The 23,423-nt window shown below is 38.1% G+C and overlaps 1 protein-coding gene and 1 pseudogene across 2 annotated transcripts in view; one reads left to right on the forward strand and one right to left on the reverse strand.

Annotated features, from left to right (window-relative positions):
• The window catches only part of ATRN (attractin), a 174,364-nt gene that overhangs the window by 60,761 nt on the left and 90,180 nt on the right, over positions 1-23,423 (forward strand). For both annotated transcript variants that reach the window (XM_060122197.1, XM_060122198.1), the window contains exons 6-12: positions 1,150-1,318; positions 13,365-13,455; positions 14,363-14,606; positions 15,342-15,525; positions 16,528-16,682; positions 19,534-19,618; positions 22,634-22,854. In XM_060122197.1, the coding sequence (XP_059978180.1) occupies positions 1,150-1,318; positions 13,365-13,455; positions 14,363-14,606; positions 15,342-15,525; positions 16,528-16,682; positions 19,534-19,618; positions 22,634-22,854 (1,149 nt within the window). The remainder of the gene's footprint in view (positions 1-1,149; positions 1,319-13,364; positions 13,456-14,362; positions 14,607-15,341; positions 15,526-16,527; positions 16,683-19,533; positions 19,619-22,633; positions 22,855-23,423) is intronic.
• LOC132504692 (heterogeneous nuclear ribonucleoprotein A1-like) lies at positions 7,529-8,491 on the reverse strand (annotated as a pseudogene).

Raw genomic sequence — 23,423 nt, forward strand, 5'->3', positions numbered from 1 at the left:
ACAGTACAATCCTAAAGCAGTCAGTTATTGGAATTATCTGCAGATACAGATTATTAAAGAAGCCCTTTAGCAAATTCTTCAAGGGGTGGGTGATAGCAGCTGTTACTGATTTAGTTTTTTGGGTTTTTTTTAATACATTTACCCCTTTCTTGAACACATTTATTTTGAATTTCCAGAAATGTGCTTGTTTAGATGCTTTAGTTTGTTCGGTTTGGCTGACATTGAGCAGTTAAATAATTGAAGTATTTGACTACCTACCACTTTGCAAATGTTGGAGCAGAAGCCAAACCTCTCAAAAAAGGAGTTTCTTGATTTTGGAAATGGATGGTTTGTAATACTCCCAGGACTAGTCTTTACATTTTAGCTCTAAAGTTTTTTTTGTTTTTTTTTCAAAAATTTATTTATTTTTGGCTGCGTTGGGTCTTCCTGGCTGCATGTGAACTTTCTCTAGTTGAGACAAGTGGGAGCTACTCTTTGTTGCTTGCGCAGGCTTCTCATTGCAGTGGCTTCTCTTATTGCGGAGCACAGGCTCTAGGTGCGCGGGCTCGGTAGTTGTGGCGCACGAGCTTAGTTGCTCCACGGCACGTGGGATCCTCCTGGACCAGGGATCGAACCCATGTCCCCTGCATTGGCAGGCAGATTCTTAACCACTGCACCACCAGGGAAGTCCCTAAAGTTTTTCATTTGAATTAATAATTCCTTTGTACACTCTTTCCTCTGAGAGCTGCTTAAGCAAGTATTTCATTACTAAAAAATCCTAACCTAGATATGGTCAGGTCTTCATTAGAAAGTATGTGATTTTGAATTTTATTAGAGATTACCCTTGGTCACTACCTTTGAGTAAATTGAAAGCACAAATTAAAGGGATATGTCTGATATTTAGATGCTAAAGGAAAGACTGTAAATATTCTTTAGATAATTTGTTGTATTTAGATGATTCAAACTTGAAACGCAGTAGTTTTCTTTTTTTTTTTTTTTTTTGTCCTTGCTGCACTGCATGTGGGAATCTTAGTTCCCCTGACCAGGGATTGAACCCAGGCCCCCTGCAGTGGAAGTGCAGAGCACTGACCACTGGACTCCCAGGGAATTCCTGAATTGCAGTAATTTTAAAGCTGCATTTTGTGAAGCTAATTTATTATGTTTTATTAGGTCCTGGATGTTCAGTTCCTGTACCAGCTAACCAGTCATTTTGGACACAAGAGGAATATTCTAACCTAAAGCTCCCCAGAGCCTCTCACAAAGCTGTGGTCAATGGAAATATAATGTGGGTCGTTGGAGGATATATGTTCAACCACTCAGATTACAACATGGTTCTAGCGTAAGTTGTTTTAAAAATTTTTACAAGAAGCTTACTTTTCCATTTTGAAAATATTTAAAGTAGAGATAAGCAAAAAAAAGAAATCATTAGTAATTGCATTCCTGAAGAAAATCTCTGTTAGTATTTTAGTAGTTGTATTCTAGACTTTTGGGGACATATTCTTAGTTTCTGAAATTGGGAGCCACAAAGAATTCATTGCTGTAATAAAGAACAATTCATCTTTTCCAGACACAGTCTCTCAGATTTTGTGTTAGATATATATAATAGGTTCTATATAAATAGGGGATTGCTTTGCCTCTTAATTTAATTAACATTTCTATAGGTTAAACGGCTTGCATTTATAGTTTGCTAGTGGAAATTATGCCATTCTTTAATACTTCCCAGGGTTCAAGGTCTTTTGCTGGTTCCATGCTGCTCATCCTGAAGGGAGAGTATGTTTTCACAGTGGAATTAGCTATGGAGTTTGACTTTGGGGAGAAATTTTTGAACACCTACTGTTGTGCTGATTTTGTGCCCTGGAAAGTTTTTCTAAACATTTTCTACTAATGAAGATTGTCAAAAATCAGCATCTGTTCTTTAAGGAATTCTGGAAATATGGCAGTAATAGTATAGTTTCTGAATCCCCCAAACATAGTCACTAAAGCACAGAGAACAACTAGGATAGCAAAATAAAAAACACATGGATAATATCTATAACAAACTTGGTCAGAAGGCATCCACAGAAATAGGTGGGGTTAAACCATTGACAGCTACAAGACCTTTGTGCTATCAGTATCTATGTAGGAGTAAGCAAAGGGGAGCGGTGGGCCCACCAGCAGTAAACCCAAAGACCCGCTGGAAAGCTCAGCAAGCTGCTTTGAGAACAGCAGCTGGAATTGGGAAGATTTTGCATGTTCTAGTAGTGGGGATGAGCTCAAGGGATCTGTAGTAGGATCTGAAGGTGCTGGAACAGTTTGTGCCTTATTAACTTTCAAAAAACCAGCCAAAGACTCTTTGTAGGAGAAAGTCCCACACTGAAGAAAAGCTGCTGGGAATAGAATTCAAATTGAACAGGACAGGGACAGCAGAGAAAGAAAGTCCAGATAACAGTCTGAGAGGGGAACAGAGCTAGGAGATCTCAAGTAAGGTGCCAAATAGTTGGACACTACACTACAACAGAAGAGGAGCTAGTGAGCTGAGAAGCTAGAAAAACTAGCTAAATCAAGCGTCTCCTATAAGGGTTCAGGAAAATTTTTTTTAAATTACAAAAAAATTAAATTAAAAAATTAAAAGTTAGCAACAGAAAAAATATCAAGGTCAAATCTCATAGAAAGTTATTATAAAAAAGAAGAGAATAAGTAGAATAATACCCCTTCAGTGTGAAAGCATAATAGAAAAACTGACAAAAATTATAACTTAGTATTCCAAAGTAAGCTAACATACAATAAGAAAATGATAAAATACATGAAAGAACAATATAACCAAGACTAGAAAAATTCAGAAATGAGATGATAGAAGTTAGGAAAGAATTTTAAAATAATTTCAGATTTAAAGACAAACCTAGAAGGAACACAGAGTAAATAAACACAAAAGATACTCCTTTAGAAATAGAATATGAAAAAAAATAGAATATGAAAAAGGAAATTTTAAAAAATCATAAATAAATGAAGGTCATTTTCCCCTATTCTTTGTATGATAAGTACAGTTAAAAAACCTGGACATTATATATAAAACAAACATAAGAAAACTCTGAAGAAGGCAGTCTTATTAGGGACCTCAAGACCCAAAAAATGACATAATCGTAAGTTCCAAGCGTTTTCCTTTAGTCTCATATATTTCAGACTTGATGTTGGAAAAATCAGCAGTCTGGAAATGTTAATAGGTATAAGCTGAAAAAGCCCCAAGAAAACCCTGTTTTCTCTAGCCCGAGGACCAGGAAAGGGGCAGCTTAGCAAGACAGAAAACTTTTAGAAAATAACCACTCGACCTTAGACAAACAGCACAGAAAGGACTGTGGCTTCACCCCCACCCCTGCTAGCAAAGTGTTAGTATAGAGTCTAGATTTCCACTTATGCCAGGATAAAGTGAGGTGCTCCACCACCACCCCTCATCCCACCAGAGCAGGGTTAGAGAAGGCCATATAGGGAGCTGAGATTTACTTCTCCACCAGGCATTAATGAGGCCTCCCCCACCCCTGTGACATCAGTGGAGACACTGTGGGGAGCCTGGATTTCTACCCCTGTCTGGCAGCAACAGCAGTAATGAGTAGACTTTCCCTCTCTCCACTGGGGTGGTGTCAGAGGAGGCCTGCTATAACAGAAGATTTAAATAAAGTCCAGTCTCATGTCATGATACCCAAAATGTTGAGATTTCAATTGAAAATCATTTGTCATGGTAAGACCCAGGAAAATCTCAACTTGAATGAGAAAGGCAATCAAGAGATACTGACACCAAGGTGACACATATATTAGAGTTATCTGACAAAGATTTTAAAGCAGCCATTATAAAAATGCTTCAGCAGTTCTCTCAACAACAGAATGGAGAGGACAGAGGAGAGAATCAGTGAACTTGAAGATAGAACAATAGAAATTCCTTAATCTGAACAATGCAGAGAAAATAAAACATTTAAAAGATGAACAGAGTTTCAGAGACCTGTGGACTGTAACAAAAAATCTTAACATTTCTGTCACCAGAGGAGCCTTGGAAGAAGAGGAGGAAGAGGGTGTGTATGAAAAAGTATTTGAAGAAATAATAGTTGAAAAGTGCCCAAGTTTGGCAAAAGATATGCATGTACAGAGTCAAGAGGTTAGGTGAACTCCAACAATCCCAACTCCCACAGGAGTTTACATTTCATTAATTCTTTCTTATTCCATCTCTCATTCTCCTGCTCAGCTGTCATACTGTCTTTTCATTTTTTAGATCTCCACCACATTTTCTCCTGTTTTCCTGCTCAGCTAGTGGCCTTGTTTCCCATTTCTGTTTTGAAAGATAAAGGTTATCAAAAGAGGACTTCCACAAACTCCCACCACCACATTTAGCAGTTACCTACATATTGCTCATTTTTCTGTCTTCTGTTTCTTTACATCAGAACTGTTCAGTGGACAGTTTCTGTTTTGGTTATGATGGGAATGCTCTGTGTTTACACTGTCATGTCACTATCCACATGTGGTTATTGAGCACTTGAAATGTGGCTAGTATGACTAAGGAGTGGATTTTAAATTTTCAGTTCTTATTCCTCATCTTACTTGATCTTTCACAAACATTCGATAAAACTAGTCTCTCCCTCCTCTTTTAAACAGTTTCTTCACTTGGCTTCCAGGACTCCATACTTCCTTGACATTTTTTCTAACTTCCCATTCCTTCTCAGGCTCCTTAGCCTGATGATGTGCCCCAGGGCTCAGTCCTTGGTCCCCTTCTGTGAGAGTGTGTATTCACTCCCTTGGTGATCTCATGTAATATCTTGGCCTTTATGCTGGTGACTTCCAAATTTATATCTGCATCCTAGACTTATCACCTGTTCCCATATCCCCACCTCTTTATTTGACATCTCAATAGGCATCTAAAACTCCATGTGTCCCAAACTGATCTTTCCTCCAAGCCTGTTCTTGCCCCAGAAGTCCCTATCTCAGTAAACGACCACTCCATTCTTCTATTTGGCTTAAGCCAAAAATTTCAGAGTCATTCTTGACTTCTTGTTTTTTCACACTCCATATCAGTATATGTATTAGTTATCTCTTGCTGTGTAAATTACCACAAACTAGCAGATTAAAACAACGCACATTTATTACCTCATAGTGTCTGCTGGTCAGGGTTCTAGGCATGGCTTAACTGGGTTCTCAGCAATCAAGGTGTTACCTGGCCTGTGTTCTAATTTAGAGGTTCAACTGGGCAGGAATCCATTTCCAAGCTCACCCATTTCCTGGTGGTTGTAGGACTAAGGGCCCTGGCTTCTTGCTGTCTGTCAACTGGAGGCCACCTCAACTCCTGGAGGCTGTCCAGAGTTCCTTATTGGTAGGGTTTCCCCAGTATGGCTGCTTACTTATCAGGCCACAGGGAGAGTCTCTGGCCTGAGTCTGCTAGCAGGATAGATGTCATGGAAATGACATCTCATTATTTTTGCCATATTCTGTTGGTTAGAAGCAAGTCATAGATCCTGCTCACACTTGAGGGGAGGATATTATATACATGGGTATGAACACCAGGAGGCAGGGATCATGAAGACCACCCTAGTGTCTGTCTGCCACAATATGTCAGCAGATCTTGTTAGCTCTTCTTTTAAAATCTATCCCTAGGGCTTCCCTGGTGGTGCAGTGGTTGGGAGTCCGCCTGCCGATGCAGGGGATGCGGGTTCGTACCCCAGTCTGGGAGGATCCCGCGTGCTGCGGAGCGGCTGGGCCCATGAGCCGTGGCTGCTGAGCCTGCGCGTCCGGAGCCTGTGCTCCGCAACGGGAGAGGCCACGGCGGTGGGAGGCCCGTGTACTGCAAAAAAAAAAAAAAAATCTATCCCTAATCTAACCACTTCTCACTACTTCTAGTGTTGCCACCCTGAGAAGTAAAGGTAAAATTAAAGGTGTAAAGGTGATTGTCCCTTCCACTGTTATACTAGATACTATGAGTCATATATTCTACCATTTATGTGATTTTTGTACTTCTTCCTGGCATCATCCTCCCTTGAAGTAAGAAATCTGGGAGTCATTTTGATACTTCCTCTCCTTTACCTCCTCATAGCGTAATCTCATGTCAAGCCCATCAACTCTGTCACCAAATACATGTCATATTCATTCTTTTCTCTCTTAAGACCAGCTTGCCAATATCTCTCATCTAGGATTCAGCAGTAGGTTCCTATAAAGTCTGTCTGTTTCCATTCATTCTGCTTAATCCATTTTCTAAATATCAACTGGGGTGATTTTTTAGGGTATACATTTTATCATTTACTACCTTCTTAAAACCCTTCAGTGACTTCCCATGGGACTTAATGATCCTACCTGATGTGACTGCTGCTTACCTTCCCATACTCAACTTGCTCCCCTCCTGCCCCATCAGCCCTCTTTCCTTACCTAAAACTCCTTATGCTTGCTCTTCCCTTTATCTAGACTGTTCCTGCCATTGTACCTCAGGGCTGGTTTCTTCCTTTATGTATCCTGTCAGTTAAATGTCCCATAGTGAGATCCTCCCCGATCAGCTAGTTCAGACAGGTGCTCCCTGTATTTTTTCATAGTTCTCATTTCCTTTAGAGCAGTGTTCATAATTTTTATTCTACTTGTGCCCATTGCTGTGCTTGCTCATTTTCTGCCTTTTCCACTATATGTTCTCCAAGGTTAGAGACCTTGTTTACTCAATTCGGCTTAGCTCATAGAATGTGCTCAAATAAGTATTTATCAAATGAATAAGAGAGTAAATGAATTATCTTATTTCTTTCACAAATATTTGTTCTTAGAAATATAGATGTTACCTACTACTTTTGACAGGTGTACCTTGTAAGCCATGTTTATTTTTTTTAATTTTATTTATTTTTAAGAGGGTATTAAATAGTTTATTGATTACCCATGATAATGGGTGATAAACAAGCTTCATTCCCATCTATAACTTTATCTTGTACCATAATAATTCTATTTAGATATATTGCATAGAATGTGCCAACAATCATATTAATAACCAAAAAACTCCATGACTTTGTTTGGGTGACCCTTTTAACGGTGAACTCCAGGTCACAACACAGTAACTGTCAGTTCAACTACACCAAGTTTCTGAAGATGCTGGCTTTATTCACAAGCAGGTTGTGAATAAATTTCAAATGGAACCTGGCATCACCCTGAAGAAATTCTGACCTCACACTGTTGCAGTCGTTTACCAAAATGTCTTCAGAGTAGACTAACTTTACAGAGCACGTTTTTAAAAAAGGCGCATTAATTCAGCGTCATGATCAGACGATTATATTTAGCAATCAACAGCATGGGTGCAAAAAAAATTACATTAAAACCCTTTGTTGGAATGCTTTACACTTTCCACAGAATAGAAACTAAAATAACCTGTTATACAGTTAGTTGCGAATACAGTCCTCGAGGGTTTTTTGCCCATACACAGGAGTATCGTCTAAAACATGTCTTCTTTGAAGCAGCTAGGCCTTGCCAGCACTGTGCTTGGCTGAGTTCACAAATCTGTTGTAACCTGTAGCTTCCCTGTCACTTATCTGGCTCTCCTCTCCTGCGAAGCTTTGTTTCCTGGCAGTAATTAAAACCTTCTGCCAGTGCCATAGCTACTGCTGCTGCTGGAACCGCCATAGCCACCTTGGTTTTGTGGTTTGGCAAAGTACTGGCCTCCACCACCATAAGGGCCAGAACTTCTGCCTCCAAAGTTTCCTCCTTTCATGGGTCCAAAATTTGAAGATTGATCGTTGTAATTGCCAAAATTACTGTAGCTTCGACCACCTCCAGAATTGCTTCCATCATTACCAAATCCATTATAGTCATCCCCACTGCCACCATAGCCACCACCCCCGTGGCTGCCACCAAAGCCACCTCAACCACTGAAGTTTCCTCCACGACCAAAGCTGTCATTCCCACCAAAACGCCCTCCACGACCACCACCAAAGCTTCCAGAACCACTTTGACTTCTTTGGCTGGATGAAGTGCTAGCCTTCTCTTGCTTAGATAGGACTTTCTTTACTTCACAGTTGTGGCCGTTCACTGTGTGATATTTCTGAATGACAGTCTTGTCTACGGAGTCATGGTCATCAAAGGTTACGAAAGCAAAGCCTCTCTTTTTGCCACTGCCTCAGTCAGTCATGATTTCAGTCACTTCAGTTTTCCAGTACTGTTCAAAATAATCTCTTAGATAATGTTCTTCAGTGTCTTCTTTAATGCCACTAACAAAAATCTTTTTCATAGTTAAGTGGGCACTAGGTCTTTGAGAATCTTCTCTTGAGACAGCCCTCTTTGGTTCCACAACTCTTCCATCCACCTTGTGTGGCCTTGCCTTCATGGCTGCATCCACCTCCTCCACAGTGGCATACATGACAACCCCGAAGCCTCTGGAGCGATTGGTGTTTGGATCCCTCATCACCACACAGTCTGTGCGTGCTCCCCATTGCTGAGAATGGCTCCTCAGACTCGCATCAGTTGTTTCAAAGCTCAAACCTCCGATGAAGAGCTTCCGCAGTTGTTTGGCCTCTTTGGGAGACTCTGACTTAGACATGACGGCAGTGGAGAGGGAAGATGTCAATGATGCTTACTCGGCGGCGTCCACGTGCAGAAAGGAGTAATCTAACGAATGTATCTCCACGTTTATTTTTTAGGTTTTAACATTTCTCTTCTTGTACTTGATCAAAACATGATTTTTACAGCTTTATGTATTTTGTGTAAATACTAATATAGTTTCAAATAAATTTTTACTAACTCATGAAAAGTGAATATAGTGACTCCTTTTAGAGGGAGTATTTCTGGAACTTAGATCATAAATTTTATCATTGTCTATACTCTTATATAAGCATATTGCAGGAATTGCCCTCTCTATTTTCTCCACAACCCTGTTAACCCAAAACTTTTAAGTTGCATTAAAAAGCATTTCCCATTTTATGTCACCCAAGGGTCCTCTTGCAAAACAAATTATCTTGGTCATCTGGTTAAGATTTCCAATTGAAATGTCACTGAATTTCCTTCCCTTGAGCAAAAAAATAGGGGTTTTTTTAAGCTAAAAAAATAATAGTAAGAAATTTGAGCAACAGGTAACCACACAAGGTAAGGAGTATCACCTAATCTGAGAAACTTAAAACAGACACACAGAAACAGCAAGCCCCCACAGAAACCATATGAGTGAAATTCTGAGAGTTCTTACTAATAGCCCCAAATCTAGAGAGAAGCAAACTGAGTGGGTATCATTGTTTTCTTGCCCTTTTAACTGAGTAGTGTAAGAAATAGTTGCTAAGGAGGATCAAGTGAAAAAGGGGGAAATTGATCAAGTGGCTGAGTCTGCCCAGAAGTCAGGGCCCCTATGTAATTTGGCTATCCCAAAATTTGAACCCTGGGATAGGACACTTAAACAAAATCTCAGAGGCGAATAGACTCTGGATATTTTATTCAAATAGACTGCACACCCCCACCCCCACCTGAGCCCCAGCATTTCTTCAGACTTCAGAAAAGTGGACATAACATAAAATGCCAACTCTCACACTAAAGCTAGGATGCAAAGATAAACTTGTCTTAGATACAGTAGAAAAGGAATTAAGAAATCACCCACAGTTTGCAAATGTAATGTCTGGATAGCAATGTCTAACCACAAGCAAGACAAAAGAAGTGACATTGTAGCAAATGCAAATATCTATGGTGAAAAGGTAAAGAGGAAAGAACACAGCCTGTAAAACTGACAACAACTGATCATAGAGGAAAAGTATTCCTTCCAACTGCTTTGTGCTATGGATCAATATAATGAGAATTTGAATTCAGAAAAACAAGCTGAAAAGCAAGAAGATAATAACAATGAGATGAAATGGGAGAGTACACATGTAAAGAAATATAAATAAGTTACACACAGCAAAAACTACAATGAAAATCGAACTGCTGCCAGCTTGGTAGACGTGATTCCAATGAATACAGATGAAAAAGTTAAATAGTTTGAAAAAGCAAAGACATGGGAGACAGAAGGTCCAATATAATACAGATAATTGTTGTCACTGAAGAAAAGAACCTAACAAATAGAACAAGTGGATTGAAATAGTACCAGATGTTTCAGGAAAAATATTATAGTTGTTCAATGACAAAACCTGATTTGATCAAATTATTGAACTTGTAGGATAAACGGCAAATTATTGGGTGGGAAGCCTCAGGTAGTTCTTGACTCCTGCTGGCTGGGGTCAAGTTCAATTTCTGTAGAGCCTTTCCTGTGGTCTTTGGATGGCCAGACACTGTAATTGGAATACCAGGCCACTGTGAGGATGTGCCCTGTGGCATGATGGGCATTGTGTTACCAGCCATCAGGGAGGAGTTTGTGAGAGAGGTGGCTGCACCTTTATGGAAGACACCTACTTCTGAATTCCTGAGGTTTGTCTTTGCTTAACTGCATGTCCAGATCTTAGAACTAATTGTTCAATATTCCTTTATCTTGGACTCAGCTCCCAGAAGAAGGAGCGTTTATTTGGCACTTGGCATTTCTTACAGTTTATTGCATCAACATTGTTCTTGTCTTGTGTTTGCTTCTCTGTATTGTGAAAAGAGTGACAACCTGTTATGTAAGTGTCTTTTGGCAGTTCATCTTAACCAGATTTGAGCACCTGCCGGCACCTTAGTGTCTCTGACCAGCTCTTGGGCTGACACGTTATTGGTTGAGGAAGAGTAAAATGCATTAAGATACAGATTGAGCACCTTCCATGTTACTTGAAAGAGATATGGATTGGGTCACGTGGAGACTTGTTTCTGTGCTCCCTCTGTTTCTTTCCTTTCTTTCAAGATTAAAGAAACAGGCCTTTGGCTTGAACATATGGTATATATGTGTTTTTCAGAAGCCATGCTAGTTCTTCTTAGGAAACACTTTCCAGAATGCCATAAAAGTTGCAGTAGTATGCAGTCCATTTTGTTAAAACATTTACCTGGATGGATTTAAGTTATTTCTACCATAAGTAAAGTACAATATTGTGTCTTTAAAAAACAGTGAGAGAAATACATATATATTTATATATAATACATATATATATTTATGTATATTTATTTATTTAGAGAGAGGGAGGGAAGAAAGGAGGGGGAGAGAGAATGAGAATGATTTAGACTTCTGACTTCCAAGCAGAAAAGCAAACCACACAAAAGTGGAAAAAAATCAGATTGGCCTCAGACCTCCACTGGCAGCATTCAATACCAGCAACATTCAAGGGAGCAGCGTCAGCAAAGTTGTGCGGGAAAGAAAGGATGGCCCATGAATATTATATGCAGCCAAGATGTCATTCACCTCTAAAGCTAGCAAGCAGATATTCTTCAACATGAAAGAATTTACGGGGAGGAGCACGTATAATCTCCACTAGGAATAACCACTTGACAGTGCAGTCTAGCCAATTAAGAATTAAAGACTCAAGAAGGAGAAGTTGTGGTAAGAGGACTGTGAGGAGACTGATTCAACTAAAATACAGATCCAGTACTAAATAACTATGAAATTATAGAATGGAATGTGCATGTTTTGAACCTGGACAATGTAAAAATTATATAACAAAAATTGGGAGAAGAAATGGGAGGAAATGTGGGTGCTAATGTTTTCAACTTTCAAAGTAGGAAGTTAGTGGAGTCTGTCCAAAATTAAATTACATGTAATTTTAAAACTAAAGGGAGTTTACTCTCTAAATAACTTTTCATGTATTTTAAAAATGTAGCATATTCAAAAAAATACATAAAATAATAGCTGGTATTGATTTAAGTATTATTCATATTTAATGAATGTCACTATTTTATGTTTTCTTCAGATCATGTATAAAATATTTAAAACAAAGGAAAAGGTTTAGAGAAAAATAATGAATGCTAATACATTCATCATCCAGGTTAGGAAATAAAACATTGCTAATATAGTTACGATCCCACATGCCCCTCTGAAATCCCAGAGATAATCAATATCTTGATATTGTGATGTCATTTGTTCACATACTTATCTTTAGACTTTTAATATATATGAACATTTTTAGAGTTAATAAATTTTCTTGTTTTAGTCTTTACAGGAACAGTATTCTACAGTTTGCGTTTTTAGCTTAACATTGTTTCAAGATTTGTGTTAATAATACAGTGCTTGAGTATATTCACTCTATAAATGTTATATAGATATCTATAATTTATTAATCCATTTTCTATTGATGGATATTTATTTCCCTTTTTTGCTATTACGTTGTGATAAAACTTTCTTACATGTTCTTGTTTACATAATGTTTTTCATAATTTAAAAATCTTGTATTCAGGGAAACTTATAGAAAAACATTTAAAATATAACAGTATTATTGGTTTTCCTTTGGTTTCTTTTTTCTATTAAATTACATAAAATTAAAATTAACAGTTTATTAAAATTCACCTATATTAGGATCCCCTTTGTATAAATGTATATTATCAGTCTATTCTATTTGTATGTATGCATAGAAAATGTCTGGAATGATGTTTACTTAATGATATTCATTTCTAGATGACAGAATGTGGGGTCATTTTTATTTTTTATTTATTTATTTTTTTGCGGTACGCGGGCCTCTCACTGCTGTGGCCTCCCCCATTGCGGAGCACAGGCTACGGACGTGCAGGCTCAGCGGCCATGGCTCACGAGGCCCAGCCGCTCCACGGCACGTGGGATCTTCCCGGACCAGGGCACGAACCCGTGTCCCCTGCATCGGCAGGCGGACTCTCAACCACTGCGCCACCAGGGAAGCCCTGGGGTCATTTTTAAGTTTTTGGCTCTTTGTTTTTTTTGCATTGATTACCCTTTTTATAGTGAGTATGTATAATTTTAATAAAAACAATAGAATGATGTTTTCCTCAAAAACAAAACTAATATTCTAAGATATTGAATGTGATTAATGCTGCAATGTAAGAGTATAAATGATTTTCTTCTGGGCATTTTTATATTTTAAAGGTCTTTAAGTGTATTCATAGTATAATTGAAATGCTATAATGATATTCTAGTTTTTTTGAAAATATTACTTTTTAAAATAAATTAGATAAAAGGAAAGGCTAAGAATTTTTTTTAACTTAGTTATCATCCCTTTTTCAGTATTTGTCTTTACTTTTGCATGGTTAAATGAAAGAAAAGTTATAGTAATAAAAGTTCCTTGAGTATAATGCAAACCTGCAAGTGATTTAGTGTGTAGAAGAGGTTTTCAGGAAGCATTAGAAAATTCCAGTAGATTTTCTTTCTCGTCCCAGAGCTGTGGAACCCAGCTCCCCCTTCCTGAGTTCTCATGTGCCCCATAGGCCCAGATGTTAGGTTTGTTTGCCCAGATACCTCACTATATCCATTGCAGATTTAACGAGCATCTCCAAAGTGGATTAGATCACAAATAAAGACTTCAAGATGTTCTGTTTTGTCATTTGGGTGAAAATATGATCTGTTTGTTTTGTAGGTATGACCTTGCTTCTAGGGAGTGGCTTGCACTGAACCGTTCTGTGAACAATGTGGTTGTTAGATATGGTCATTCTTTAGCATTATACAAGGTAAAATGTCTCCACTCTGTACTAAGCTAGAAACTGAACTCTTCACTTTCTCATATTATGTGATTGAAATAGCTATTTAGTGTTGGATTTTTTTTTCTAATCTTTTTTATTGTGGTAAAGTATGTATAACATACTTAGCCATTTTTAAGTGTACAATTCAGTGATAGTAATTTCACTCATAATGTTGTGCAGCCATCATCACCATCCATCTTGGTAATTCTTTTTTTTTTTTGCTTTGTTTTTCATCTTTGTAATTCTTTTGATCTTGTAAAACTGCAACTCTATGCCCATTCAGCAATAATTCCCCATTCCCTCCTCCTGCCTGCCCCTGGCAACCACCATTCTACTTTCTGTCTCTGATTTTGACTTCCGTGTTGATTTTTAATTGGGGGAAAACTTTCTAATGTGGGGGGTATATAATTGGCTAAGTTATAAGTGGAAATTAAAGTTGAAACTACTTTAACCAGAGAGATTTAAACGGATTCATATTCAAACTGGGATATTATGATTGTGATACTAAATGGTTAAAAATTAATCTAGTGTAGGTTAGCTTTTACGTTCATTAGCAAGTTTAGCCAAGGATAGCGACTTTACAATGTAACTGAGTAATCATTTTCATTTCCCTGTTTTTTAGTTTATTTCAACTTTATTTTTCCAAGCCATTTTATATTGTAAAAGATCTTGTGTGAGGAAGTCCAAGAAAAGGGGCAAAGTATTAGGGATATAGGTTAGATTTATTTTATTTTGTTCTTTCTACATCCTTTACCTAATAATTCACTGAAAGGTGCTTTTCACTAACACTTTTTAAGCTAAGAATAATATTGAGGTTTTGAACTGTTCCTTTTTCTGTGTTTAGATTTGATCCTTTTGATGTTTTTTAGAATTTTGTTTACATTTTTTTCCATAGGATAAAATTTACATGTACGGAGGAAAAATTGATTCAACAGGGAATGTGACCAATGAGTTGAGAGTGTTTCATATTCATAATGAATCATGGGTATTGTTGTCCCCTAAAGCAAAGGAGCAGTATGCAGTGGTTGGGCACTCAGCACACATTGTCACATTGAAAACTGGCCAAGTGGTCATGCTGATTATCTTTGGTCACTGCCCTCTCTATGGATATATTAGCAATGTGCAGGAGTATGACTTGGGTACGTATATTTTTTTCAGTGAATCGTTTTTGAATGTCAGATTTAAAATTTTACTCTTATTATTATGACTGTTTAACAAAATTCAACCTAACATTGACCCAGTACTTGATCTTGAGATACAGTTAGCATTGATGAATTGCCAGTGAAGTTTAGATTATTGATGGTGCTATGTGGTATATATTTGTTACTGTCAATTTGGCAAGGAGCCAAAAATAGCACTAAATGCTATGAGTGTTGAAAATAAAATAAATAAAAAGGGTTTGAAACAACAAATACTTCTGAAGAAAAAAAAAATATTTGAAAAGCCCTTTAGAGATTGGTTTAATGGAGTGTGATTTCCCCTTAGTATATAATCTTTCCTTTGGTTAAATTTTATTATATTTGTTTTTGTGGATGTGGATGATATTTTAAGAAAGTAGGCCCGTAAAGTACATCTGCAAATTGGTCCGTAAAGGTCATGGGGAATTAAGTGTTCAATTGAGGGGGATCTGAGTCTTTTAAATTTAATGTAATTCTTTTCCTACATATTAGAACATCAGAACATTTAACAGGTTGAAGTTTGGCCACCTGGATTTGTTACAAGTTTTAGATGGCCTTCCTTTAAAAATAAAATGGTTAAAGAAAGTTACATGTATCAAGTCTCCTGAAATCTCTTCTCTTGTCTTAAGCTAATTGGTAATTTTAAGTATTAGGAGGAGCCTGCAACATTTGCCTTTAACTGTTTGCCCTTTCCAGGTAAGAACACATGGAGTATATTACATACCCAGGGTGCCCTTGTCCAAGGGGGCTATGGCCATAGCAGTGTCTATGACCACAGGACCAGGTCCCTGTATATTCATGGAGGCTACAAGGCTTTCAGTGCCAATAAATACCGGCTTGCAGATGATCTCTACAGATACAATGTGGACACCCAGATGTGGTGGGTGCTTTTTCTTGAGCTTTCACTTTAAGGTGGGAATTCTGGCAGTTGCTGGGAAAATTGTGCTACATTTTTGTTTTCAGGCCTTGCAGATAATTCTGTTCATCGTTGTAAACAGAAATTGTGAAATAAGCAGAAGGTAATAAAGTAGTAGTATCTATAATTTTGTAGTAGGTTGATTAGAATCTTGGGGTTTTTTTTTTGTTTTTCAATATTCATACACTCAGTACCACTGTAAAATTTTAGCTCTTCAGAATCCTAAGGAATAAATTGTTCTACATAGCTGAGTTTATGCACACTATTGTAATTAAGTAGAATATATCCACTTTTTAACCTTTTCTTGTTGACCAAGGTGTTATCATTAGGGTCAGTTACTGGCATCATTCCATGAAATCATCAAACAGAGGTGGTCTCAGTACCTAAAAGATTAGAGCTGTCCTCACTCTACTATATACTGGTCTATATAAAGTATGCTAATCTTAAAAAATGTAAAGCACATTTGAGTTATGAAATAATATAATTATAAAGCAATGGTTTCTTTTCATATTTCCTTACATATTTGAGACCATGCTGTGGACACCATTTTACATTGTCTGTCATTAAAATTTTCATTTTTAGTGACTGTGTAATACTCCATCATGTGGGTATCCTGAGCCCATACAGTTGGAAGTTTTGGTTTCTAGCTCTTGTCTTATTAATAAAACATATGTAAGCTTCAATCCATATTTCACATAATATCTACTCAGAAACTGGAATTATAGAGTATGAACATAGAGTATGAACATTTTTAAGGCTCTTAACATATCTTATCAAAATTCTCATACGTCTTTCAATTTTACATGTTTATTGTTGAGAAAGTTACTTATATACAGAGAAAAATCTAGAATTATTTGCACACTTGGATCTGAAGTTAAGAAAATGGTTATGTTTGTATTAGCAAATAGATGATAAATATTCTAAAGAACTAACCTTGTATTTATTATTTTTAAATAAACTTAAAAGGACTATTCTTAAGGACAGCCGATTTTTCCGTTACTTGCACACAGCTGTGATAGTGAGTGGAACCATGCTGGTGTTTGGAGGAAACACACACAATGACACATCCATGAGCCATGGAGCCAAATGCTTCTCTTCAGATTTCATGGCTTACGACATTGGTATGTTTCCCAAAGCCATTTTAGCATTAAGAATCTTTTTTGTCTGTAAGCAACGTTTTAAAAGAAACAAAATATTTCTAGTTAAAAATGGTCAAGCTAAAAAAAAAAAAATGGTCAAGCTATTTGAAAGAGGTCCAAATGGAATTTTTTATGTTAATTTGACTGATATTGTAATCTGTTAAAAAGCATTACTTCTATATTAAATTCTTTTTGAAGTCCCTCCTTTGATGAGTTGGGGTGATTGGGCTCTCCTGTGTCACAGATAAAAGCCTTACATAGTAATATGTGTTACGTAGTTGTGACCACCAGCATTGTGTTAAGTTGGTTTAAGTTTATCTTATTCCCTTGAAACTGGTTTCACACATTCTTGATGTAATACTTGGACAGCGATTTTTTAAGAATTTGGTGTGGTAATGTACTGACCAGAAGAGGGCAATATTGGTTCATGCAAAACAGATATTAGAAATTCTTTAATATTTATCATATATCATATGATATAAATATAAATATCATCAGATGTTCTTTTTTAACAGACATTTATGTGCCAGCCACTGAACTTATACATTGGGGATCATAAGAGGAATAAGTTAACAGTCCTTGGCCTCATGGTGGGGGAGGCAGAGAACTGAGCAGACAATATAATTGCATTCAGGGTGTTACTTGCTCTGAGAAGAACATATGAGAGCACCTGTGAGCATCCCTTAGTTCATGAGGGGTAAAGGGTACAGTCAGGGAAAGCCTTTTTGAGGAGGCCATCCAGGCTGGGTCCTAGCACTGGGAAGTTGGCTGGGCCAAGTTAGGCAGGACTTATCAGGCAAAGGAAGCCCATGTTTAGAGACACAGAGGTGGAAAGAGACCATGCCACATACTTTGGGCCTATGAGTATTTAGTTTTGGCTGTATTCTAGTAGCACATCAGGGAAGAGTGGCTCTAAGTGGAACTAGAAGCAAGCAGTTGTCTGGTCAGATCTTGAGGGACCTGTTATGTCATGCTGAGGGGTTTGGGCTTTTTGAAGAATCTTACAGAAGAGGTGATAGAATTGTATTTGTGTCTTAGGAAGATCTTTTTGTGGCATTGTGATGAGTAGTTGGGAAGGGGCTAGATGGGAGTTAGGAGGCTGTTGATGAAGTCCTGAGGAGGGTTTGAGCCAAGACTGTGGAAGTGGCAATGAGGATAAAGAGACATATGTGTTTGAGAATTACTGGGAACCCGAGGATTGTCCCGAGTGTGTTTTGAGAGCTGTGACAGCATCCTTATCTGGTATCTGGTGTGGGCCACAGTAGATGGTGTTTTTTACCAAGGCTGGAAATAGAAGTAGAGGGACAGGGTCTGGGAGGAAGTGAGTAAATTGGATTTGGGGGCATGTTCAGCTGGAGATGACTGTGGGACAGAGCAGTACAGAGATCAGTGGGGAGCTGTAGGAGGGGGTGAACTTCTGTAGGGAGCATGTGTCATCAGGGACAAGCAAAGAGCCAGGGAATAGATACATAAAGAAGTCTTAAAGAGAATGGAGGTTGCAAAAGCATGTCAGAGAATAGGAGGAAAGTGAGGCAAAACTGGGGACCTGAGAGGTAGCAGTTAACAGTGGCTACAGAGGGATTAAGTAAAATAAGGACTGGAGAGTCTTTCACATTTAGCAACAAAGAGATCAGTTACTACCCTCTGGACATGGAGGAATGATCCAGATTACAGGAGGCTGAGAAGTAATATATGGTGAGATGTACACAGTGAATGTTGACCGTTTTAATTAAAAAAAAAAACCCTTGTCTGTGAAGGGAAGAAAAGGGGTAAGTTGAGTGCCTTCTTGGGCATATTTAAATACTGTGGTAAAAGTCAGGTGGGATAAGAGGAAGGGCTCCTGCCACACTGGTTTTAGGGAAGGAAGCAAGGTGGGTGGTCAGGAAGCTGTGGGAGTTGATGGCCTCTGTTCTGCATGTGAGGAAGACCACAGAGTTTAGGCTGGGTAGGAGAAGAAAGTGAAAGCTTTTGTTGTCAGGGTTGAATAAATGTCCAGATTGAGTGGAAGAACCTTTGTTTAGTGAGTGTGAAAGTCTGTGTGTCTGGGAACAGAAGACAGTGAGTCAGAGGTTGGTATGGTTCAGTAGCACCTGTTGGTATTGAGGTCCAGAAGAGAAGTTGCTAGCGTGAATCAGAACAAAGGGAAATTAGTAGATCTAGGGGGTCTAGGAAAGGACCTTTTAAAAATTAGATAAAGCTTGATTTTTTTTTTTTTTTAGTTTTAATTTTCCACCTGTACATTTCTATTTTAGTTACTGAGTTTGGGCAAAGCAATATAGAGTGAAAAATAATTATGGAATTCACATGTTTTACTTATGTAAGCTTTGAAAAATGTAAAATTTGCTTAAGTTAAAAAACATTCTAGGGCTTCCTTGGTGGCGCAGTGGTTGAGAGTCCACCTGCCGATGCAGGGGATGCGGGTTCGTGCCCCAGTCCAGGAAGATCCCACATGCCGCGGAGCGGCTGGGCCCATGAGACATGGCCGTTGAGCCTGCGCGTCCAGAGCCTGTGCTCCGCAGCGGGAGAGGCTGCAGCGGTGAGAGGCCCGCGTATGGCAAAAAAAAAAAAAAACATTCTAGTGGGTAATATTGATAGGCAACAGAGTGAGTGATGTGAATGTGCATTCACTAATTAGAATTGCTATAGAGTCCTACCGTTCTTCCTTGCCCTTCTGTTCTGTTGCTGCTGCATTTTACTTCAGAAATAATGGTGTGACTAAGAAAAACTGAGAGATATATTTGTGTTTATTACAGTCTTCTTTCCCAAAGAAAATGCCAGTCCCTATTGATTATGAATGACAGTCCCTTCTGAAATGTGTTTTTCTTGCTCCTAGCTTGTGACCGATGGTCAGTGCTTCCCAGACCTGATCTCCACCATGATGTCAACAGATTTGGCCATTCAGCAGTCTTATACAACAGGTAATTGAAGAAGAAGTGCTTGTTCCTTTTCTCTTGTGTTTAAAGTGAAAATGAAGTAAAATATGAAGTGATATTGGACTTACATATTATTCATAGGATTACCTTATCCCATTGTTTTTTCATAGCATTATGTTAGGTATGAATTTCCTGATCTATATTTAAAATATTTGATGTGGATTTGAATTACTTCTAATGCCATATTTGTTGATGTAGTTTTGTTAGCATGCCGGAGTAAGCTATGTTTGGTGTTGTCTGAGTGCATGGGACAACAAAAGTTGTGTGCAGTTACTGTCTTAGGCCCTCTGCTATTTGCTATTGTTTGTGGTGCTTTTGTCTGAGTGGTGAAGAAAGATTTGAAAAAAAGGAGAGAGGGCACTTTAGGTAAGGGATAAGATATGGGAACAGAGGTGGGGAGATTCTGATGCTTCATATAGGTCAAGTCTGTGGTGCTTCATATATATCAAGTCTTTGGATAATCTGAAGTCTGCACTGCATTTCATTGCATCATTCAGAAGTGCCTGGCCCAAACTAATAGAGCTCTTCACAAATCTGCCCCTGGAGAAGCATCTTTCATATAAGGGAGCTCCAGAGTGGCCATGTGACCTGTACCTTATAGTGTGCTTTACCGATTTTTTCATTTGTTAAAATAGTCTAATCATGTTGTTAATTTTTTCTCATTTTGTTTCTTCTCTGATTATTGTTTACTTCACCTTTTAAAATTCTAGGCCTTATCAATCCTGAAACTATTTAAATGCCATAATGCCTATGTATATTATGTTAGGATTCCCTTCATTTTCAAAATTTCTGTTGTGATAATGAAAGTTAGATGAGGTAATTCACCTTGGATTAAGAAAGATAAGAAAGCAACCTATCGTGGAGATGTGAAGGAAGAATTGACAGAATTCAAACACTTAGATACTGGAAAAAGGGACATCTTTCACAAAGTAAACAGCTGAAATTTAGCAATAAATACGGTTTTACTGTGGGAATATTTGATAGGTATAGATTTAAATGGAAGAATTTTTGACTACTAATTTGAAGTGTTATCTTTTTTAAAAATATTTGTTTATTTATTTATTTGCCTGCGTTGGTTCTTAGTTGTGGCACGTGGGATCTTCGTTGCAGCGTGCGGGATCTTTTTTTTGTTGTGGCATGTGGGCTCTCTGGTTGCGGCTCACGTGCTCAGTAGTTGCAGCATGTGGGCTTAGTTGCCCCATGGCATGTGGGATATTAGTTCCCAGACCAGGGATCGAACCTGTGTCCCCTGCATTGGAAGGCGTATTCTTAACCACTGGACCACCAGAGAAGTCCCTGAAGTCTTATCTTAAATTGTAATTTGATATTTCCTCAGTAAGGAAAAGGCTTAAAGTTTTCTAGTAAGTGCCTCTTGATGTTCTTCATCTGAAAAACAGTGGGTCCATTTTGTCATCATCTTGCCTGTGAGTGCCTGGCCTCAGCTGTGTTCATCTTTATATTCATGGTGTTCTCCTAGCATAAGATTTGGCACATAATAGGCATTTGCTAAATGGCAGCTGTTAGTACCATAATGATAATTAGCAAATAAATGGATTTTCTATCAAAACATTTCGGAGGTTTTATATAAACTCAGAGAAGTTGACAGAAGTTTACCGTAAGATGTAATTTAACCATGAATCAAAATTGGGAATGGCTTGCCTGCGTTATAATAATGTGCTTCTTTTTGTATAATTCCAGTGGAGTATTTGAGCCTATATGTGAGTATCTGTATGAATGGGCCAGGGTTGGAGGGGGACAGGGCATGACAAGGGAGGTCATGTAGTAAAAAACCATGGTTAGTTTAATTTTTTTTTTCAATTTTTTAAAATTGAAGTATAGTTGATTTACAGTGTTGTGTTAATTTCTGCTGTAATGGTTAGTTTAATTTTGTGAAATAACTTACCTAAAGAGAAACTTTGATTCACGTGATTTCCACATTTTGAATGATGGTTCCCTTAATCGAGCATCTGCATTGGGCCAGCTGTGCTTCACTTAGTCGTTGTTCTTGTGGTTTTTGAGGGAGGCAGGAAGAAGAGTGGGCTGTGAGGCATTGAGACTGCTGCAGATGCAGCTGTTCTTTTCAGTTCCCTGCTCCAAGCCTCTTTGAAGGACTTTGCCTACCCTCACATAGCCGATGTGACCAGATGAATTCAGAATTGCTAAGAACACCAGCTGTACTGAGAGGCCGATGGAGCTTATTTGGTTTAAGCAATAAATTGACTAGCTGAAACCAGACTATATAATGTGATACTAAGTAAACCAATATGAAGTTAAAAATTAAACCTGGTGTTCATTTTTGGTTACTGAAATATGTCAGTTTTCAGATATAGTAAAAATACAACCACAGAATCTTTATGCTTTAGTTATCCTCTGTCGATTGAGGAAAATTGAGGCACAGTGAGAGTGAATTATTTGATACCTCATTGTGGGTTAGTACTAAACTTCCTGGTGGATTATAGGATCTCAGAGTTGAAAGAAATGCTTGAAATCATCTGTTCCACTAATTAAAATGTGACTTGTACTGTGTACTAAATTTTCATATGCACTTTTATCTCTTTCTTATTGGTCTATGTTTTCATTACACAGTTTTGATTAGAGAGCCTTTATCTATACTTCTTAAATTGTACATACTTATTTTTAATATTTAAAAACATGTAGATATAGGATTATGTGTATAATTTTAAAATATGCTAGCTTGCCCTGTCACTAAAATATTTTGAAGAATCCTGGTTAAAAGTCACTCACTTATCATGAGAACTTTTTAATATAGTAGCTGTAAAGAGGAGGTAGATTATTGGAACTATTCTGGGTAGTCACAGGCCATGTGAAAGGTTGGAATTTGGGAAGTAAAGGTATAAGAATGTTTTTTGAGGTCTTGAAAATAACTTTTTTACAGGACTTTTGATATGTGAGATTCGTTTAAAAATTATAAGAAGTATATCATGCATTTGTTTATGTAAGTTTCCAGTGAACTCTTTCTCTCTCTTTTTTTTCTTTTAGCACCATGTATGTATTTGGTGGTTTCAATAGTCTCCTCCTCAGTGACATCCTGGTATTTACTTCAGAACAGTGTGAAGCACACCAGAGTGAAGCTGCTTGTCTAGCAGCAGGACCTGGCATCCGGTGTGTGTGGGACACAGGGTCATCTCAGTGTGTCTCCTGGGAGTTGGCGACTGAAGCACAAGAAGAAAAGTTAAAATCAGAGTGTTTTTCTAAAGGAAGTATGTTTTTATCTCTTCTTAAAATTTAATTACTTTGAGATCTCATTTTATCTGAATTGTGAAGTCACTTATCCAATGTGTGCTTTTTTTTTTTTTTTTTTTTTTTGCGGTACGCGGGCCTCTCACTGCTGTGGCTTCTCCCATTGCGGAGCACAGGCTCCGGACGCGCAGCCCCAGCGGCCATGGCTCACGGGCCCAGCCGCTCCACGGCATGTGGGATCTTCCCGGACCGGGGCATGAACCCGTATCCCCTGCATCGGCAGGCAGACTCTCAACCACTGCGCCACCAGGGAAGCCCATCCAATGTGTACTTTTAATGTTCATTTTATTATCCAAAATTATTCAGTAATAACTTGGGCAAATGCTTTATGGGTGTTTGAAAATTGGATTGTAAACATCTTTATAATGGATAGGAACGTGCCACGTATGCTGTTTGCTAATGATGAAGACAAAACCTTTTAGCATTGTATAGACTTTGTATACCAACTCCAGAACCTAGTTTCAGCTGTTTTGAGGCACTGCAATCTGGTAGGACTTTTTATATCTGCGCTGTCCCAATATGTTAGCTA

This window comes from Lagenorhynchus albirostris, chromosome 15 (assembly GCF_949774975.1).
Source record: "Lagenorhynchus albirostris chromosome 15, mLagAlb1.1, whole genome shotgun sequence".
Classification (NCBI taxonomy): Eukaryota; Metazoa; Chordata; class Mammalia; order Artiodactyla; family Delphinidae; genus Lagenorhynchus; species Lagenorhynchus albirostris.